Source organism: Heterodontus francisci, chromosome 7 (genome assembly GCF_036365525.1).
Source record: "Heterodontus francisci isolate sHetFra1 chromosome 7, sHetFra1.hap1, whole genome shotgun sequence".
Lineage (NCBI taxonomy): Eukaryota > Metazoa > Chordata > Chondrichthyes > Heterodontiformes > Heterodontidae > Heterodontus > Heterodontus francisci.
The window spans coordinates 76,439,641-76,458,097 of NC_090377.1; the positions used below are offsets into that span (position 1 = coordinate 76,439,641).

Consider the following 18,457-nt stretch of genomic DNA (forward strand, 5'->3'; position numbering starts at 1 on the left):
CGACATGAAATCCTGTGACATTGATCACAAATCATGGGAGTCAGTTGCCAGCGTTCGCCAGAGCTGGCGGGCAGCCATAAAGACAGGGCTAAAATGTGGCGAGTCTAAGAGACTTAGTAGTTGGCAGGAAAAAAGACAGAGGCGCAAGGGGAGAGCCAACTGTGCAACAGCCCCGACAAACAAATTTCTCTGCAGCACCTGTGGAAGAGCCTGTCATTCTAGAATTGGCCTTTATAGCCACTCCAGGCGCTGCTTCACAAACCACTGACCACCTCCAGGCACGTATCCATTGTCTCTCGAGATAAGGAGGCCCAAAGAAGAACAGCGAACCGTGTAAACATTATAACAAGGCATTTACTGAAAATTCACTTGAAGCATTCCAATTGTAGCTTTGAAATCATGTTTCAACATTAAGAAAGCCTAGCCACAAATATATTATTCACCTTTTTGATGTCATCTTCTGAGGCCTTCTTAAATTCATTTTCGAACGGACTTGCCAGCTCATTAAATAACCCTACCTCTTCACAATTCTTAAGGAAACGAGTTGGAGTTGGAGTTTGGTCTGAATGGATTCAAAACAGGAAAAGCAACATTATGACATTTTTAGAATAAACTTTGCAAACTCCAATAACTTGCATAATAGCTATTACAAGGAAACATCGATGTGAAAAGCTGTCCATTTGACTGTATAACAGACACGAAGAATAAATCAAAAAGGAGAATTAAAAATGACAGCATTTAATTATATAATTCCAACCCAAGAGAAGGCTCCTACTGCTGTTAGGTGATTACAAAGTTCCACTGATAAATCATTTTCTTCCGAAAACTGAGGTTAATTTATTTTATTAAATCTTTTGAATGGCTAATCTCATCACTGTCCTCTATTCCTGAATGCACTCTTATTGTTCAATTAGACTTACATTAGTAAATGGTAAACACATTATTTCAATAAACTAGAAGATAGAGTCATTTATGGCAGAGAAGGAGGCCATTCGGCCCATCAGGTCCATGCCGGCTTTCAGCGGAACAATCCAGTCAGTTCCACACCCCTGCTTGATCCTGGTAGCCCTGCAAGTTTATTTCCTTCAACTGTCCATCCGAATTCCTTTTGAATTTATTGATTGTCTCCGCTTCCACCACCCTCGTAGGCAGTGAGTTCCAGGTCATTAACACTCGCTGCTTAACAAAGTTCTTCCTCATATTCCCCCTGCATCTCTTGCCCAAAACCTTCAATCTGTGTCCTCTAGTCCTTGTACCATCAGGTAATGCGAACAGTTTTTCCTTGTCTAATTTATCTATGCCTGTCACAATTTTGTACACCTCTATCAAGCCTCCCCTCAATTTACTTTGCTCCAGGGAGAACAACCCCAGCTTTTCCAACCTAACCTTGTAACTAAAATTCCCCCATCCTGGGAACCATTCTGGTAAATCTCCTCTGCACCCTCTCAAGGACTCTCACATCCTTCCTAAATATGGTGACCAGAACTGGACATAATACTATAGTTGGGGCCTAACCAGAGCTTTATAAATCTGCAGCATAACTTCCTTGCTTTTGTACTCTATGCCTCTATTTATGAAGCCCAAGATCCCATATGCTTTGCTAACCACTCTCTCAATATGTCCTGCCGCCTTCAAAGATCAATGCACATGCACCCCCATGTCCCCCTGTTCCTACACACTCTTTAGAACTGTGCCATTAAGTCTATATTGCCTCACCCTATCCTTTCTGCCACAATGCATCACCTCACACTTGTCAGTATTAAATTCCATCTGCCACTCGTCTGCCCATTCTGCTAGTCTATCTATGTCCTGTGACAATTTTCATACATGTAAAGATAAAGATACTGGACATTTTGGAAGTGAAAGAGTCCTCTATTTCTGAAGCGTTAGTAATATAAACACAGAAATATCATGAAATACAATCACAAAAATAAACAATTACAGTAATTGTCTAAAGTTATTATAAATAAATATAATACACTTTTCTAAAAACCCAGCTGAAAATATTATTCTCATGAAAATATGCACTGAAGTTATGACGTAATGGTTTTAATATTTACACAGCAGTGAAAAACTTTGCTGAGAAACCTGCAAATTGAATTTTACACCGATGAACATTTTACTCTAACTGGCATCAACTGTGTTGTTTTTATCGATCATGACCATTACCTACCAATATTTGCATGCTTTAAGAGGATTGCTACCCCATTTTTACTCACAGAATCCACGAAGTAGCCTAAAAAGTATTCTATTGTCGAGAAATTTAGCCTGTAGCACTGTGCATTTTCACTATTAAAGAAAGATCACCACTTGCTTCATGTGGGCGGGGCATTATTAAATTATTAGGACCAGCTTTTGCCATATACAATTTCCAATGGTCTTGTCACTCAAACAAAAAGAAGTTTCATTTATAAAATCAAACTGTACTACAGGCCATCAAATAGTGAGAAGACTGATGTGCAAATTTGCAGGCAAATTACAGAAATATGCAAGAGCGATGGAGTAGCAATAATGGGAAACTTCAATTATCCTAATATAGACTGGGATAGTAACAGGTTAAATAGAAAAACTTGCATTTATATAGCACCTTACATGACCTCAGGATGTCCCAAAGCACTTTATTGCCAATTAAGTATTTTTGAAGTGCAGTCACAGTTGTAAAGGGGGAGGAATTCCTGAAATGTGTACAAGAGAATTTTCTTGATCAGTGCGTTTCCAGCCCAACAAGGAAGGAAGCAGTGCTGGATCTAGTTCTGCGGAATGAAGAGGGACAGCATTTGGGGAACACACAGATCATAATATCATCAGGTTTAGAATAGGACAAGGAACAAGCATTAAAATACTTAACTAGAGCAGGGCTAACTTCAGTGAAGTAAAAAGGGATCTGGCCCAGGTGGACTGGACTCAAAAACTGGTAGGTAAAACAATAATTGAACAATGGGAGGCCTTTAAATAGGAGATGGCTCAAATACAGAGTAGGCACATTCCCATGACAAGAAAAGGATGGGCATACAAAGCCAGTGTTCCCAAGATGACTAAAGATATAGAAGTTAAAATGAGACAAAAAAAAGGAAGCTATGAGAAATGTAAGATGGAAAACGTGCGATGGAAATCACACATGCCAAATAGAAAATATTAATTTTGTCGTATGGAACTCTGCTTGAAACTTTTTACTGGACATTACAAATAACTTTTAAAAAAGCAGAACAGAACAGCTAAAGATGGCTACACACCATTTGCATATGAGAAGACAAAGGCCGGCTGGGAGACAGAAGTAATTACCTAGTCGAGAAAGAACAATAGGGGTGCACTCTGATTCCGTTACCTAGAATTGATTTTAACAATAGTGGTGATCAAAAGCCATCGACACCCTTTGACTTTAAAAAAGTCAACCGCACCCCCCCCCCAACCAAGTATGTCTGAAGAACTTTAAATTTCTAAAAAAACCTTTCAGAAACTTCTGCTTTCAAACAAAGAAATGGTCACATGACATACCTGCTGGTGTAACACTGAGTTGTGAATTGTGCCTTTGAAAGAAAGGAGACTGCAAATGAACTCCAAAAAGGAAGCACTTCGCTCTCTGTTTCCCTTTCCAGAAAAGACCCAGGGAAGCCCCGGTGGCAGCTACTGAGCCTCAAGACTACAGAACCTTACAGGCGACACACAAGAAGATGGATAGAGTCTCTTTGGCCTTCCAGAACCAGAGAAGCAAGCCTGAATTGTGCATGGCCCAGCAAGGACTTCAAGACTTTAACTTCAACTCAGGACATTGAAACTCAGTATTTGAATTCCATTTATTACAGACTTTACTTGAACTCCCCTAACTCTTTTTACCCCTCTGTATCTATTTGTGTGTGTATGTGCCTCTCATATGAATGTCAGCGTGGATGCGTCACGTATTTTAGTAATTTTAACTGGTTTAGAGTGATAAGGTTAATAAACTTACATCTTTCTTGTTTAAACCCAAGAAAATCTGTCTGATTCATTTGTAATTATATTCGAAGAACAGTAAGCAAGGACTCATTGAAGTGGTAAGCTAAAATCACTGGTTTAAAAGAATAAACCCTGTTGCGGTCAAACCAGAGAAGGGGCAAAAGGGGAGCCTGAGACCCCTTCCTCACCTGGTCGTAACAAAGGGAATAAGAGGGCAAAGAGAGAGTATGAGAACAGATTACCAACTGACATGAAAGGGGTTCCAAGAGTCTTTTATAAGCACATAAATAGTAAAAGGGTAGTCAAAGGAAGGGTGGGGTCGACTACGGACCAAAAGATATTCTTGTGGAGGCAGAGGGCATAGATGAGATAGTAAAAGGTGTACTCTTCATCTGTCTTCGTTAGAGAAGAGGATTGTGCCAATATAGCAGTAAAGGAGGAGACAGTAGTGATATTGGTAGGATTAAAATAAAGAGGAGGTACTTAAAAAGTTGGCAGTCCTCAAAGTAGAAAAGTCACCCAGTGAAGATGGGATGTATCCAAGGTTACTGAGGGAAGTTGGGATGAAAATTGTAGAAGCTCTGGCCACAAACTTCCTTTCTTCCTCAGATATGGGGGTGATGCCAGAAGACTGGAGGATTGAAAGTCTTACACCCCTGTTTAAAAAAGTGGTAAAGGATAAACCCAGCAACTTAAGGCCTGCTCGGGTCTGCAAAAAAAAACCCTGACCCGAGCCCGACAGAACCACATCCGACTTGAGCCCGACCCGGCCCGAGACCTTCCATTTTTTCCTGCGCCTGACCCGACCTGAACATCAGTTAACTTACCTTCTGTTTTTCACTTTGTTGCTGATTTGCATAAGCTTAAAATAACTGTAACAAAACCACCTTTCTAGTCCAAAAATTAAATTAACATTGGAGCCACTTACCTGTGATAGAGCGTGTCCGACCCAGCCCGACCCAACCCGAGCCCAAATGCCGGACCTGTAAGTGCAATCCGACCCAACCTGATCCTAACACATGTCGTTGGGTCCTGTCGGGTAGCAGGCCTTTACCGGCAACTACAGGCCAGTCAGCCGAACATATGTAGTGGAGGAGCTTTTAAAGACAATATTCTGGGACAAAATTAATTGACATTTGAAAAGGCATGGGCCAATAAGTGAAAGTCAGCATGGATTTGTTAAAGACAAATTGCATTTAACTATCTCGATTGAGTTCTTTAATGAAGTGATGCAAAGGGCTGATGAGGATCTTTCAAAAAGTGTTTGACAAAGAGTCGTATAATAGACTTGTTAGCAAAATTAAAGTCTGTATGATAAATGGGACTGTGGCAGCATGGATAGAAAATTGGCTAAGGGACGGTAACAGAGTAGTAGTGAATGGTTCTTTTACAGACTGGAGGAAGATAGACAATGGTGGTATCAGGACCACTGGTCTTTTTGATACATACATTAACGACTAGGACTTGCGTGTACAGGGCATAATTTCAAAGTCTGCAGATGATACAAAACTCAGATGTAGTAAACAACGAGGAAGATAGTAATAGTCTTCAGAAGGACATAGACAGACTGGTGAAATGGGCAAACACAATGCAGGTGAAATTTACCACCGTGAAGTGATACATTTTGCTAGGAAGAATTAAGAGAGGCAATATGAACGAAGTGGTACAATCTTAAAGGGATTGCAAGAACAAAGAGACCTGGGAGTGCATGTACACAAAAACTTGAAGGTGGCAGGACAAGTTCAGAAGGCTGTTAAAGAATAGGGGATCCTTGGCTTTATAAACAGAGGAAGAGAGTACAAAAGCAAGAAAGTTATGCTAAACCTTAATGAAACACAGTTAGGCCTCAGCTGGAGCACTGTTTTCAATTCTGGACATCATACTTTAGGAAGTATGTCAAGGCCTTGGAGAGGTTGAAGAGGTTGGGGAGCTTAAATTGGGAACAGATGTTCTCAGGGAAATGCACGACAGAAATGTGGAGGTTGTTTAGGGAGCACTTGCTGCGACTGCTGGATAGGTTTGTCTCAATGAGGCAAGGAAGGGATGGTAGGGTGAAGGAACCTTGGATGATAAGAGATGTGGAACAGCTAGTCAAGAGGAAGAAGGATGCTTACTTAAGGTTGAGGAAGCAAGGATCAGAAAGGGCTCCAGAGGGTTACCAGGTAGCCAGGAAGGAACTGAAGAATGGACTTAGGAGAACTAGAAGGGGACATGAAAAAGTCTTGGCGGGTAGGATTAAGGAAAATCCCAAGGCGTTCTACACTTATGTGAGGAACAAGAGGATGGCCAGAGTGAGGGTAGGGCCGATCAGGGATAGTGGAGGGAACTTGTGCCTGGAGTCGGAGGAGGTAGGGGAGGTCCTTAATGAATACTTTGCTTCAGTATTCACTAGTGAGAGGGACCTTGTCGTTTGTGAGGACAGCGAGAAATAGGCTGATATGCTCGAACAGGTTGATGTTAAGAAGGAGGATGTGCTGGAAATTTTGAAAGACATGAGGATAGATAAGTCCCTGGGGCCAGACGGGATATACCCAAGGTGTTTACGGGAAGCGAGGGAAGAGATTGCGGCGCCTTTGGCGATGATCTTTGCGTCCTCACTGTCCACTGGAGTAGTACCAGATGATTGGAGGGTGGCAAATGTTATTCCCTTGTTCAAGAAAGGGAATAGGGATAACCCTGGGAATTACAGACCAGTCTGTCTTACGTCGGTGGTGGGCAAATTATTGGAGAGGATTCTGAGAGACAGGACTTATGATTATTTGGAAAAGCATAGTTTGATTAGAGATAGTCAGCATGGCTTTGTGAGGGGCAGGTCATGCCTCACAAGCCTTATTGAATTCTTTGAAGCTGTGACAAAACACATTGATGAAGGAAGAGCAGTGGATGTGGTGTATATGGATTTTAGCAAGGCGTTTGATAAGGTTCCCCATGGTAGGCTCATTCAGAAAGTGAGGAGGCATGGGATACAGGGAAATTTGGCTGTCTGGATACAGAATTGGCTGGCCCATAGAAGACAGAGGGTGGTAGTAGATGGAAAGTATTCAGCCTGGAGCTCGGTGACCAGTGGTGTTCCGCAGGGATCTGTTCTGGGACCTCTGCTCTTTGTGATTTTTATAAATGACTTGGATGAGGAAGTGGAAGGCTAGGTTAGTAAGTTTGCTGATGACACAAAGGTTGCTGGAGTTGTGGATAGTGTGGAGGGCTGTTGTGGGTTGCAACGGGACATTGACAGGATGCAGAGCTGGGCTGAGAAGTGGCAGATGGAGTTCAACCTGGAAAAGTGTGAAGTGATTCATTTTGGAAGGTCGAATTTGAATGCAGAATACAGGCTTAAAGACAGGATTCGTGGCAGTGTGGAGGAACAGAGGGATCTTGGGGTCCACGTCCATAGATCCCTCAAAGTTGCCACCCAAGTTGATAGGGTTGTTAAGAAGGCGTATGGGGTGTTGGCTTTCATTAACAGGGGGATTGAGTTTAAGAGCCGCGAGGTTATGCTGCAGCTCTATAAAGCCCTGGTTAGACCACACTTGGAATATTGTGTTCAGTTCTGGTCGCCTCATTATAGGAAGGATGTGGAAGCTTTAGAAGGGTGCAGAGGAGATTTACCAGGATGCTGCCTGGACTGGAGGGCATGTCTTATGAAGAAAGGTTGAGGGAGCTCAGGCTTTTCTCATTGGAGCGAAGAAGGATGAGAGGTGACTTGTTAGAGGTGTGCAAGATATTAAGAAGCATAGATAGAGTGGATAGCCAGAGACTTTTTCCCAGGGCAGAAAGGGCTTTCACCAGGGGGCATAATTTTAAGGTGATTGGAGGAAGGTTTAGGGGAGATGTCAGAGGAGGTTCTTTACACAGAGAGTGGTGGGTGCGTGGAATGCACTGCCAGTGGTGGTAGTAGAAGCAGATACATTAGGGACATTTAAGTGACTCTTGGATAGGTACATGGATGATAGTAGAATGAAGGATATGTAGGTAGTTTGATCTTAGAGTAGGTTAAAGGGTCGGCACAACATCGTGGGCCTAAGGGCCAGTACTGTGCTGTACTGTTCTATGTTCTAACAGTTTTATTAGAATGGTACCAGGGATGAGGGACTTCAGTAATGAGAAGAGACTGGAGAAACTGGGGTTGTTCTTAGCACAGAGAAGGTTAAGAGCAGATTTGATAGAGGTATTCAAAATCATGAATAATTTTGATAGCGTAAGTAAGGAGAAACCATTTCCAGTGGCAGAAAGGTCAATAACCAAAGGGCACAGATTAAGGTGATTGGCAAAAGAACCAGGGGCAACATGAACTTTATTTTAATGAGTTGTGATCTGGAATGCACTACGTGAAAGGGTGGTGGAGGCAGATTCAATAGTAAAATTCAAAAGGGAACTGGATAAATACTTGAAGGGAAAAATTACACTGCCAAGGAGAAGTAGCAGGGGAGTGGGACTAACGGGCCAGCTGTACCAAAGAGCCAACTCAAGCACGATGGGCCAAATAGTCTGCTTCTGTCCTGTATCATTGTTTGACTCTATGAAACTCTGAAATTATGCCTTGTGCATAACGCCTTATATTTCAAAGACTACAATAGCAACTGACACAAATACCAATGAGAAAGATTAGGGTTTAAAGCAAGTTCAGTAAATTGTACGTTTTAAGTTAAAATCTTGTGATAGGAACACTAAAATATGCCTTAGCACAAGTTCCTCAGAAACTGTTGGCAAGTCTACCGCATCTACTGGTGATTTTGTTTTACACTGAAAGTATTTGTATGGGATAATGGCAGTAAGAAACAATGGCCTAAGCAAGGACACTTCACATGGTTACAGTAGGACTGGAATTTGAGGAAATGTGTTGAAAGTTAGTCCAATTCAGATCAGATGTTTTCCTAATTTATTTCTGAACCACATTCAGTGGAAGATTATACAGCACAGCTTCAGAGCCCTGCAGATTACGGCACTGGAGGTGCATATCCAGACTGCTTTTGAATGCGTTGAGGGTTTCTGCCTCAACTACCCTTTCAGGCAGAGAATTCCAGACCCCCACCACCCTTTGGGTGAAAACGTGTTTCCTCATCTCCCCTCTAATTTTTCTACCAATCACTTGCCCACCCACCACTCCTCCAACCCTGAATCTACCTGAGGGCTGCTGCTGCCATCATCGTAAGCCAAAATTGGTCCAGGATGCCAGAGAAGCGCTTTAGCTTGCCGGAATGAGTCACATGAGACCCAATTTCAGATGAGCCTCATAGCATGTGCTGCGAGTGCGCCAACCATTCCGGGCCTGAAAACGGACCTAAACTAAATTTCTTTCTTTTATTGATGCCTCAGTGCCCTACACTATTCACACAATGTACACTAAACTTAACAATGAAGAAGCGCATTGATCGGTTTTCGCTAAAAATTGCATATATCAAGAAAGAGTAGAGGCTTTATTCCACTTTAATCAATTATTTTGAATTCATTCATTTAAATACATTCACCTGCACCATTTTTTAAAATTCTTTCATGGGATGTGGGTGTCACTGGCTAGGCCAGCATTTATTGCCCATCCCTAACTCCCCTTGAGAAAGTGGTGACAAGCCGCCTTCTTCAACCGCTGCAGTCCAAATGGTGTCGGTAGATTTTTCTCGAGTGGTTTAGTACAACTGAGTGGCTTGCTAGGCCTTCTCAGAGGGCATTTAAGAGTCAACCACATCGCTGAGAGTCTGGAGTCACATGTAGGCCAGACCAGGTAAGGACGGCAGACTAGTTTTTTAATTCCAGATTTATTAATTGAATTTAAATTCCACCAGATGCCATGGTGAGATTTGAACCCGTGTCCCCAGAGCATTAGCCTGGGCCTCTGAATTGCTAGTCCAGTGACATTACCACTACACCACCGCCTCCCCATAATGTTTTAGTCCAATTACTTTAACGAGAAAACTAGCGTAAATTCAGGAGATTCGCGTCTGCACTGGGGACAGACCCATGATCTTTTCATCATTTCAGCAACGGTATTGGCACAATATTGGCAAGAGAATAACGTGATGATTTCCTGGGACTTTTGTGCTGGAAAATGAATCCAACACGATGGACATACCAAGGAAATTCTGGGCCACTGTTACAAGATAGCATCCTTTACAACATAGCAATACCTAGTACAGTTTTTACATTCTATATACTTAATAAATCTTAGTGGATATAACGCTGGTGCAGAAAAGGCATACATGAATGAACTAAGCCCAGTCCACAATCAGCAAAATAGGCTTTTCCATACAGCCCAAAGTCATTAAAACTTTTGTTGTACAAAGTATCATGATAGTGCAATAAGTTAAATAAGGTAGACTTCCTCTTCAAAGTATGTAGTTGATCAATATTACATTACCTTCCTGACGTTTAGATTACAGAGTATGGGGGAAAAGAAATAGATACTAACCAGCCACTATGACACTGTCATTACGTGCTGGACCAAACTTTAATGTCATCTCATGTTTGTGCTTGTGAACGGCCAAGTGATCCTCATTTGTGAAGCGCTGCAACAACAGTTTTAATTTATTTAGATTGTAATACACAAACATTAACATTAATAGGCTCTACTAATAATTTTAGATAAGTAAAACATTACTGATTTTTCTTTCATATTTTTTCCTTCAAAACTGAAGAGAATAATGGAAAAATCAATAATTTTGACAAGAAAATAATGCTCAAATTTTCAAAACTGGGCAAGCACGGCATTCCTATTTTCTGCACCAGTTATGCTGTGACATCTCTGAGCAGACCTACCAATTAAAAGGTAATACAGACTTGCATTTATATAGCACCTTTTGTGACCACTGGACATCTCAAAGCACTTTACAGCCAATGAAGTACTTTTTGAAGTACAGACACTGTTGCAGTGCAGGAAATGCAGCAGCCAATTTGTGTACAGCAAGCTCCCACAACCAACAGTGTGATAGTGACCAGATAACCTGTTTGTGTTGTTGCTTGAGTGATAAATATTGGTCAGGCCACCAGGGATAACTCTCTGGCTCTTCTTCAAAATAGTGCCATGGGATTTTTTTTAAGTCCACCTGAGAGGGCAGATGGGGCTTCAGTTTAACGTCTCAGCCGAGAGACAGCATCTCTCAGTGCTACACTGGAGTGTCAGCCTAGATTGTTGTGCTCAGTTTCTGGAGTGGGACTTGAACTGACAACCATCTGGCTCAGAGGTGAAAGATCTACCAACTGAGCCACGACTGACACAATTAAAGCACCAATTAGTTTAAAATTCTGGTGGTTTGTGGGCTGAAATTTAGTTAATTAGAAACTGGACAAGACAAACCAAACATTACTTCCCCCAGTACCTTTGCAATCAGAGAGCAAAGATTTCTATCACAACTGTTTGGGTTGCATTCAAAACTAGGTCTCAAATATGGAAAAGCTATGTTTTAACCTTTTAAAAAAAAATAATTTCATAGGTTGTGGGAGTTGCTGGCAAGACCAGGAATTTGTTACCCATCCCTAATTGCCTTTGAGAAGGTGGTGGCGAGCTGCCTTCTTGAACAACTGCAGTCCATCTGGTGCAGGTACACCCACAGTGCTGTTAGGGACAGAGTCTCCAGGATTCTAGTTCCTAGTTCCAACTTATTAATTGTAAACTCTTTTGTTATAACACATATAGGTAGAAACCATAAGGCTCATTGCCAGCACTTGCAAGAGTCGTAGATTAGGCTACAATATGAGAGCCCCAATTGAGCAGGTTCTCAAAGATATTTAACGAGGCTCTGCACCAAAAGGAAAACGTCACCATTTTTGCCCTGTAGTGTCCTATTTAATATAGTACTATGAACGTGGGAGTAAAATACATCGCCAAACTACTTTTACACTTGGCAAGTTCATCCACACACTTAAATATACAATTGTACACTAAAATGGAATTCAAGAAAAAATGTTGTATTACCTGGCCACAACCAGGAGCAGTACAAACAAAAGGTTTGTCATCACTCATGTTCAGTAGGTCCTTGCTTCACCTGTAACAACAATTAAATACACCTTTTTAAACAAACACAATCCAAGGAAAACTTCTCAATCTAATTAACGTCCAGTCATGGACACTTTTGTGCTGCTGATTCAGACCAAATGAGGAAGCAGATCAAAACTGCAGAAGGGCCTTAGGGCTCACAAAGAAAGGACACCTTCATTCCAATCTACACTAGATTTGAAACTAGCCATTCAGGAATGAAAAAGCAGTATTTTAACCCAGTGTATTGCTCAAATCAAAATTGTTTTTATCATAAATATACATCTTAGCCTAACCTATTATTCCACAAACTGGCAACCATTGAGGAAAAAGCATTGATTATTCTTGAGCACCTGTTTTCCTGTTTGATTTAGGTATGAAGGAGTGGTTGGTTAAATTCTTAGAATTATTTAAGCATTGTACAAAAGGTTTCATTGTCTAAACAGATATGATGGGGACGGAGAAACTGGGAGAATGGAATAGAGTCGTTACTGGAAGCGGGATGGTGAGAAGCGTAGTCAAGGTAGCTGTGGAAGTCACTGACTTATGGTGGATATTGGTCGAAAGCCTGTCCCCAGAAATGAAGACACTGAAGTCGAGGATGGGCAGGGAAGAGGCAGAGACGGACAATATAAAGGTGAGGTAAGGGTGGAAATTCGAAGCAAGGCTGATGAAATTTTCCAGTTTGGGGTGAAAACAGAAAACGACACTGATAAAGTTGTCAATGCACTGGAAAAAGAGGTGAGGGAAGGGACCTAAATAGGACTGGAAGAAAGAATGTTCCACGTATTTCATCAAAAGGCAGGCATGGCTAGGACCCATAAGGAGAAGTCAGTGGAGTTAAAAGAAAAGTTGTTCAATGTGGGAACAAGTTCGATCAGATGGAGGAGGAAGGGGACTGGTTTGGCTTCCATTCAAGGAAGAAATGGAGAGCTCTCAGATTGTCCTGGTGAGGGATGGAGATATAGAGGGAATGAACGTCCATCGTGAGCATGAAACAGTTAGGGCCAAGAAACTGGAAACTGTTAAAGTGGCGGAGGGTGTCAGTAGAGTAGTGGATGTAAGTGGGAAGAGACCGCATAAGGGGAGAAAAAAATAGTCAAGATAGAAAGAAATCAGTTCTGTGCAGCAAGAACAGGCTGAAAATATGAGTCTACCAGGGCAGTCCTGTTTGTACATAAGATGAACATAAGAAATAGGAGCAGTAGACCATATGGCCCATCGAGCCTGCCCCACCATTCAATATGATCATGGATGATCTTCAACTTCAACTCCACTTTCCTGCCTGCTCCCCATATCCCTTGATTCCCTGAGAGACCAAAAATCTGTCTATCTCAGCCTTAAATGTATTCAACGATGGAGCATCCATTACCCTCTGGGGTAGAGAATTCCAAAGATTCACAAACCTTTGAGTGAAGAACTTTCTCCTCATCTCAGTCCTAAACGATCAGCCCCTTATCCTGAGACTGTACTTCCGTGTTTTAGATTCCCCAGTCAGTGGAAACAACCGCTCAGTGTCTGCACTGTCAAGCCCCTTTAGAATCTTGTATGTTTCAGTGAGATCACTTCTCATTCTTCTAAACTCCAGAGAATATCAGCCCAATTTACTCAGCATCTCATCATAGGACAGCCCTCATACCCCAGGGACCAATCTAGTGAACCTTTGCTGTACTGCCTCCAATGCAAGTATATCCTTCCTTAAATATGGAGACCAAAACTGCACAAAGCTGTGGTTTCACCAAAGCCCTGCACAACTGTAGAAAGACTTCTTTATTCTGGTGCTCCAATCCCCTTGCAATAAAGGCCAACATGCCATTTGCTTTCCTAATTGTTTGCTGTACCTGCATGCTAACTTTCTGTGTCCCTTGTACAATCACACCCAAGTCTCTCTGAACATCGACATTTACAAGTTGCATGCATTTTAAAAAATATTCTGCTCTTCTATTCTTATGACCGAAGCCAATAACCTCACATTTCCCCACTTAATACTCCATCTGCCATCTTGTTGCTCACTCACTTAACCTGTCTATATCTCTTTACCGCTGCTCTGTGTCCGCCTCACAGCTTGCATTTCCACCTACTTTTGTATCATCAGCAAATTTTGACACATTACTCGCTGTCTCTTTGTCTAAGACATTAAAATCGATTGTAAATAGCTGAGGGCCCAGCACTGATCCTTGCAGCACTCCACTAGCCACAGCCTGCCAACTTTAAAATGCCCCATTTGTGCCTACTCTTTGCTTCCTGTCTGTTAACCAATCCTCTATCCATGCAAATATATTACCTCCAACTCCATGAGCCCTTAGCTTGTGTATTAACCTTTTGTGTGGCACCTTATCAAATGCCTTTTGGAAATCCAGGTATACTACATTTACTGGTTCCCCTTCTTCTACCCTCCTAGTTATATCCTCAAAAAAACGCTAATAAATTTGTCAAATTTGTCTTCTTTCGTAAAACCACGTTGGCTTTGCCTGATCACACTATGATTTTCTAAGTGCATTGTTAAGACTTCCTTAATGATAGATTCCAGCAGTTTCCTGACAACTGATGTTAGGCTAACTGGCTTGTAGCTGCCTGTTTTCTTTCTCCCTCCTTTCTTGAATAGCGGTGTTACATTTGCTAACTTGTAATCTGCTGGGACTGTTCCAGAATCCAGGGAATTTTGGAAAATTATAGCCAGCATAACCACTATCTCTGCAGCTACCTCTTTTAGGATGGAGGCTATCAGTTTCTGGGGATTTGTCAGATTGTAGTTGCTTAAGTTTCTCCAACACTTATTCGCTACTGATATTAATTACCTTAATTTCCTCACTCCTTTTAGCCCCTTGATTACCCTCTATTTCTGGTATGCAACTTGTGTCTTCTATTGTTAAAAAAGACACAAAATATTTGTTCAATGTCTCTGCCATTTCCATATTCCCCATAATTTCTCCTGTCTTTGCTTCTAAGGGATCAACGTTTACTGTAGCTACTGTTATGGAGTAGTGGGAAGTGGTGTGGTGACTTCCAATTTCACCGCTCAAGTAACTGCAGATAGTGTTTTAAAAGTAATCTTTCTGTCTCTGAGTATTTTAACAGTCAAATAAATGGACAAGCTGTGTGTCTTCATGTAGGTTAAAAGATAAATATTTATTTTATTTCACAATAACCAAAGAATATTCGCAACTTCACCCACTCATGCATGCACACACCCACACACACAAGAAAAGACAGAGAGTAGAGAGGTAGTATGCAATTAGAGTCCAATTGTAAAAGAGTTTATTGCTTTAAAAAGCCTTTAGAAGTTTTTCAGGAGGAAGCCTTTCAGTGATGCAGGCCTGAACGTTCGTTGTCTTGAAAATGATGAAGTGTTGCAGGCTCTTTGTGGTTAAGCCTCAATCTGAAGTCAATGGAGGAAATCCTGGTTCACTTTCGCAGATGGGGAATGCCAAAGTCAACTTGCAATTTCTCTGCTGCAGGAGTTAAAAGATGTTATTAACAGGGCTCCTACTTAGCTGGAACTGTCTCACGGCTCTTCTGGCTGGAAAAGGCTTTCTCTTGCTGTTCTGCCTCTCTCTCTCTCTCCAGAGAGATACCTTTTCTGGTAAAAACTTGTCAGAGTGGGGCGTTGGTCAGGTGACGAAGGGCTCTCTCCCCTAGGGTGATTCATACAATGTTCCAGGTTATGGGAATGATTGTTACACGATGGCATCTGAATGTGGTCCATTTTGATAGCTAGGTATTATTTCACACCTATTATTTTTGCCTCGACTTCAGAGTCAGTCGGTCTGCAAATGTCTTTGTTAGCTCCGTTCCTGCAAATAGGAGTTATTAGCAGGGAATGGACTGTTTTCCATTTCAATGGGTGGAATTTTATGTTCTCCCCCCATTAGGTTTGGAGGTGGGATGAGCATAAAATTGGGTGGGATGGTGGCCGGGGAGGGGGGGTTGCCGCCACCATTCTGCCTCTGCTAAGTTAATGTTGGCCAGGGGCTGCGAGAAGTACAGAATCTGTTACAAACTGCTGGATAGTTCATGAACTAAAGTAACCTGAGCTCAGACACTGGCCTGTGCTCGTAAAAACCAGTTTGACCTAATTATTTTATGTGACAAGACAAGGGAGAGATCACAGGAATAGAGCCTTATTTGGACACGGTGTGATACCGGGGTCTTTGGGCCTGGGCCAATAAGGAGAGGATATGAACGAGGTGAGCAGGCCTAAACCAACCGGAAAGAAACAGCACAGCTCGAAGAGATAAGAAAGAGAATGTATGGAGAATCTCAGGCATAGAGCCAGCGAGAAACTCCGGAGGCCAACCATCGCGGAAGGGGAAGACCCTGCGTGAGCAATGCAGCGACGCCGTAAAAGAGAGAGAGAACGGAACGCCTGGCCAGCGTCAGCTCTCCCCTTTTTTGGGTATTATCCTTTGTTTTCTGTAACTAGATCAGGGAAAGGTCAGAGGAACCTAGTGTGTGTGCTTTTCGATTCTAGTTAGCTTTGTTATTAACTGTATAACCCAGTTTGAGTTGCATACTTTGGTCTAACCAAGTGTACAAGCCTTATTCTTACATTGTACAACAATGTGAATAAAGTAAATTGATAGTTAAAGAAAGGACTGAGTTTCCTCCTCTTTGTACTAAGACATTAACTGTAGCCAGGGGATTAGGTGGAGGGTGGCTCTCCTGTAACCCCGATATCCCAAACACCCAGCCTGAGCCTGAATTAAGAGAACTTAGTCCCACGTGACAGCCAGGATCAAGTGGGTGAAGGGAATAAAGGGGCCAAGGGGGAGTTGACTCCGCGCCACGGTTTACAGTTAGTGTGCGGCAGGAAGGCCTGTGAACGGCCTTCCCACCCCCCCATGAATTGAGTTCCTTAGCTGGGTAATTAACCGTCAATCAAGAGTGTCTTCCTGCCACAGCCTCAATTACCCATGCGGCGGGTGGTCCTGTTTCCGCATGGGAAGCACAGCCGAAAAACCATGCGGGCTCCTTTCCGGCTCTGGGCGGTGGGGGGGGGGGGGTCCCTCGTTCAAAGGCACAGTGCCTGAACGAGGGACCCAGCATCGGGAAGTGGGGGGGCCCACTGAGGGCCACCCCCTGGCCTTGCTGCTGAACCCCTCCCCCACGACCCCACCTCGCGAGACCCCCTCCCACCCTGACCTACCTTAAACCTAGTTCCAGCACTACCCCTCAGTCTCAGCTACAGCAGCAGCCACCACCTCTGCAGTGGCGCTGCAGCTACCAGCCTCTGATCGGCTGGCAGCTCTGCAAGATTGGGATTTCTGGTGACAGGATCCTAATTCTGGAAGGCCCGCTGCTATCCAGTTAAGTGCCTGATTGGCACTAAATTCAGCAGGCCTTCCGGAAAAGAGACAACACAGAAATCTTGGCGTTGATTTCCTTCAGCGTTGAGACCCCTGCCGCCAGCATAAAATTCCACCCAATGCGTTTTCTCCAAAGCTAATTCAGACGTGAATTACGGGTTTCGTCTTCAACAGACAAACATCTTTATTGACAGTACAGGAGAGGTCACCTGACCTCTATTCCATCTTGCCTGTAGTACAAATGTGTCGTTTTTTGGTAGTTCAGTTCAACAGTCGATTTTATTTCATAATTCCTCCAGTTCATTTTATATTTGATCACTGTTTACTCCGTGAGTGTGACACTACTCTCTTCCTTTTTATATACTTGTAAAAGCTCTTACAATGGGAGACAGTGGCGTAGTGGTAATATCACTGGACTAGTAGCCCAGAGGCCTAGGCTAGTGTTCTAGGGACATGGGTTCACATCCCACCACAGCAGATGGTGAAATTTGAATTCAATTAATAAAATCTGGAATTAAAGCTAGTCTAATGGTGACCGTGAAACCACTGTCGATTGTTATAAAAACCCATCTGGTTCACTAATATCCTTTAGGGAAGGAAATCTGTCATCCTTACCTGGTCTGGCCTACATGTGACTCCAGATCCACAGCTATGTGGTTGAATCTTAAATGCCCTCTGAGATGGTTTATCAAGCCACTCAGTTCAAGGGCAATTAGGGATGGGTAATAAATGCTGACCTAGCCAGCGATGCCCACATCCCATGAACGAATAAAAAAAAAAAAATCTGTTTTAATATTCCTAGCTAGTTTACTGTCGTATCTATTTTTTCCCTTTGTATCAACTTTTTTGGTGGCCCATTGCTGGTTTCTAAAACACTCCGAATCCTCAGACTTGTTACTATTCTTTGCAACATTAGAAGCTTCTTCTTTTAATCTAATACTATCCTTAACTTTCTGAGTAAGCCACGGATGGATCTTTCTTGCTGAGTTGTTATTGTTTAATGGAACACATTTTTGTTGAACATTTTCAATTGTTTCTTTAAATGTTTTCCACTGTTTATTTACTGCCATATCTTTTAATCTACTTACCCAATCAACCTCAGCCTCATACCTATGTAATTGGCTTTAAGTTTAAGATTCTTGTTTGTGATTGGAGCATGTCACTTTCAAAATTAACATGGAATTCAATTGTATTATGATCACAATTTCCCAGTGGATCTTTTACGATAAGATTACTAATTAATCCTACCTCATTA

General features: G+C 42.3%; 1 protein-coding gene across 5 annotated transcripts in view; it reads right to left on the bottom strand.

Annotated features, from left to right (window-relative positions):
* atf2 (activating transcription factor 2) overlaps positions 1–18,457 on the bottom strand; it is a 149,774-nt gene that overhangs the window by 79,257 nt on the left and 52,060 nt on the right. For all 5 annotated transcript variants that reach the window (XM_068035454.1, XM_068035455.1, XM_068035453.1 and 2 more), the window contains 3 exons: positions 11,837–11,906; positions 10,334–10,430; positions 444–562 (listed from right to left, as the gene is read on the bottom strand). In XM_068035454.1, the coding sequence (XP_067891555.1) occupies positions 444–562; positions 10,334–10,430; positions 11,837–11,884 (264 nt within the window). In that variant the 5' untranslated portion in view covers positions 11,885–11,906. The remainder of the gene's footprint in view (positions 1–443; positions 563–10,333; positions 10,431–11,836; positions 11,907–18,457) is intronic.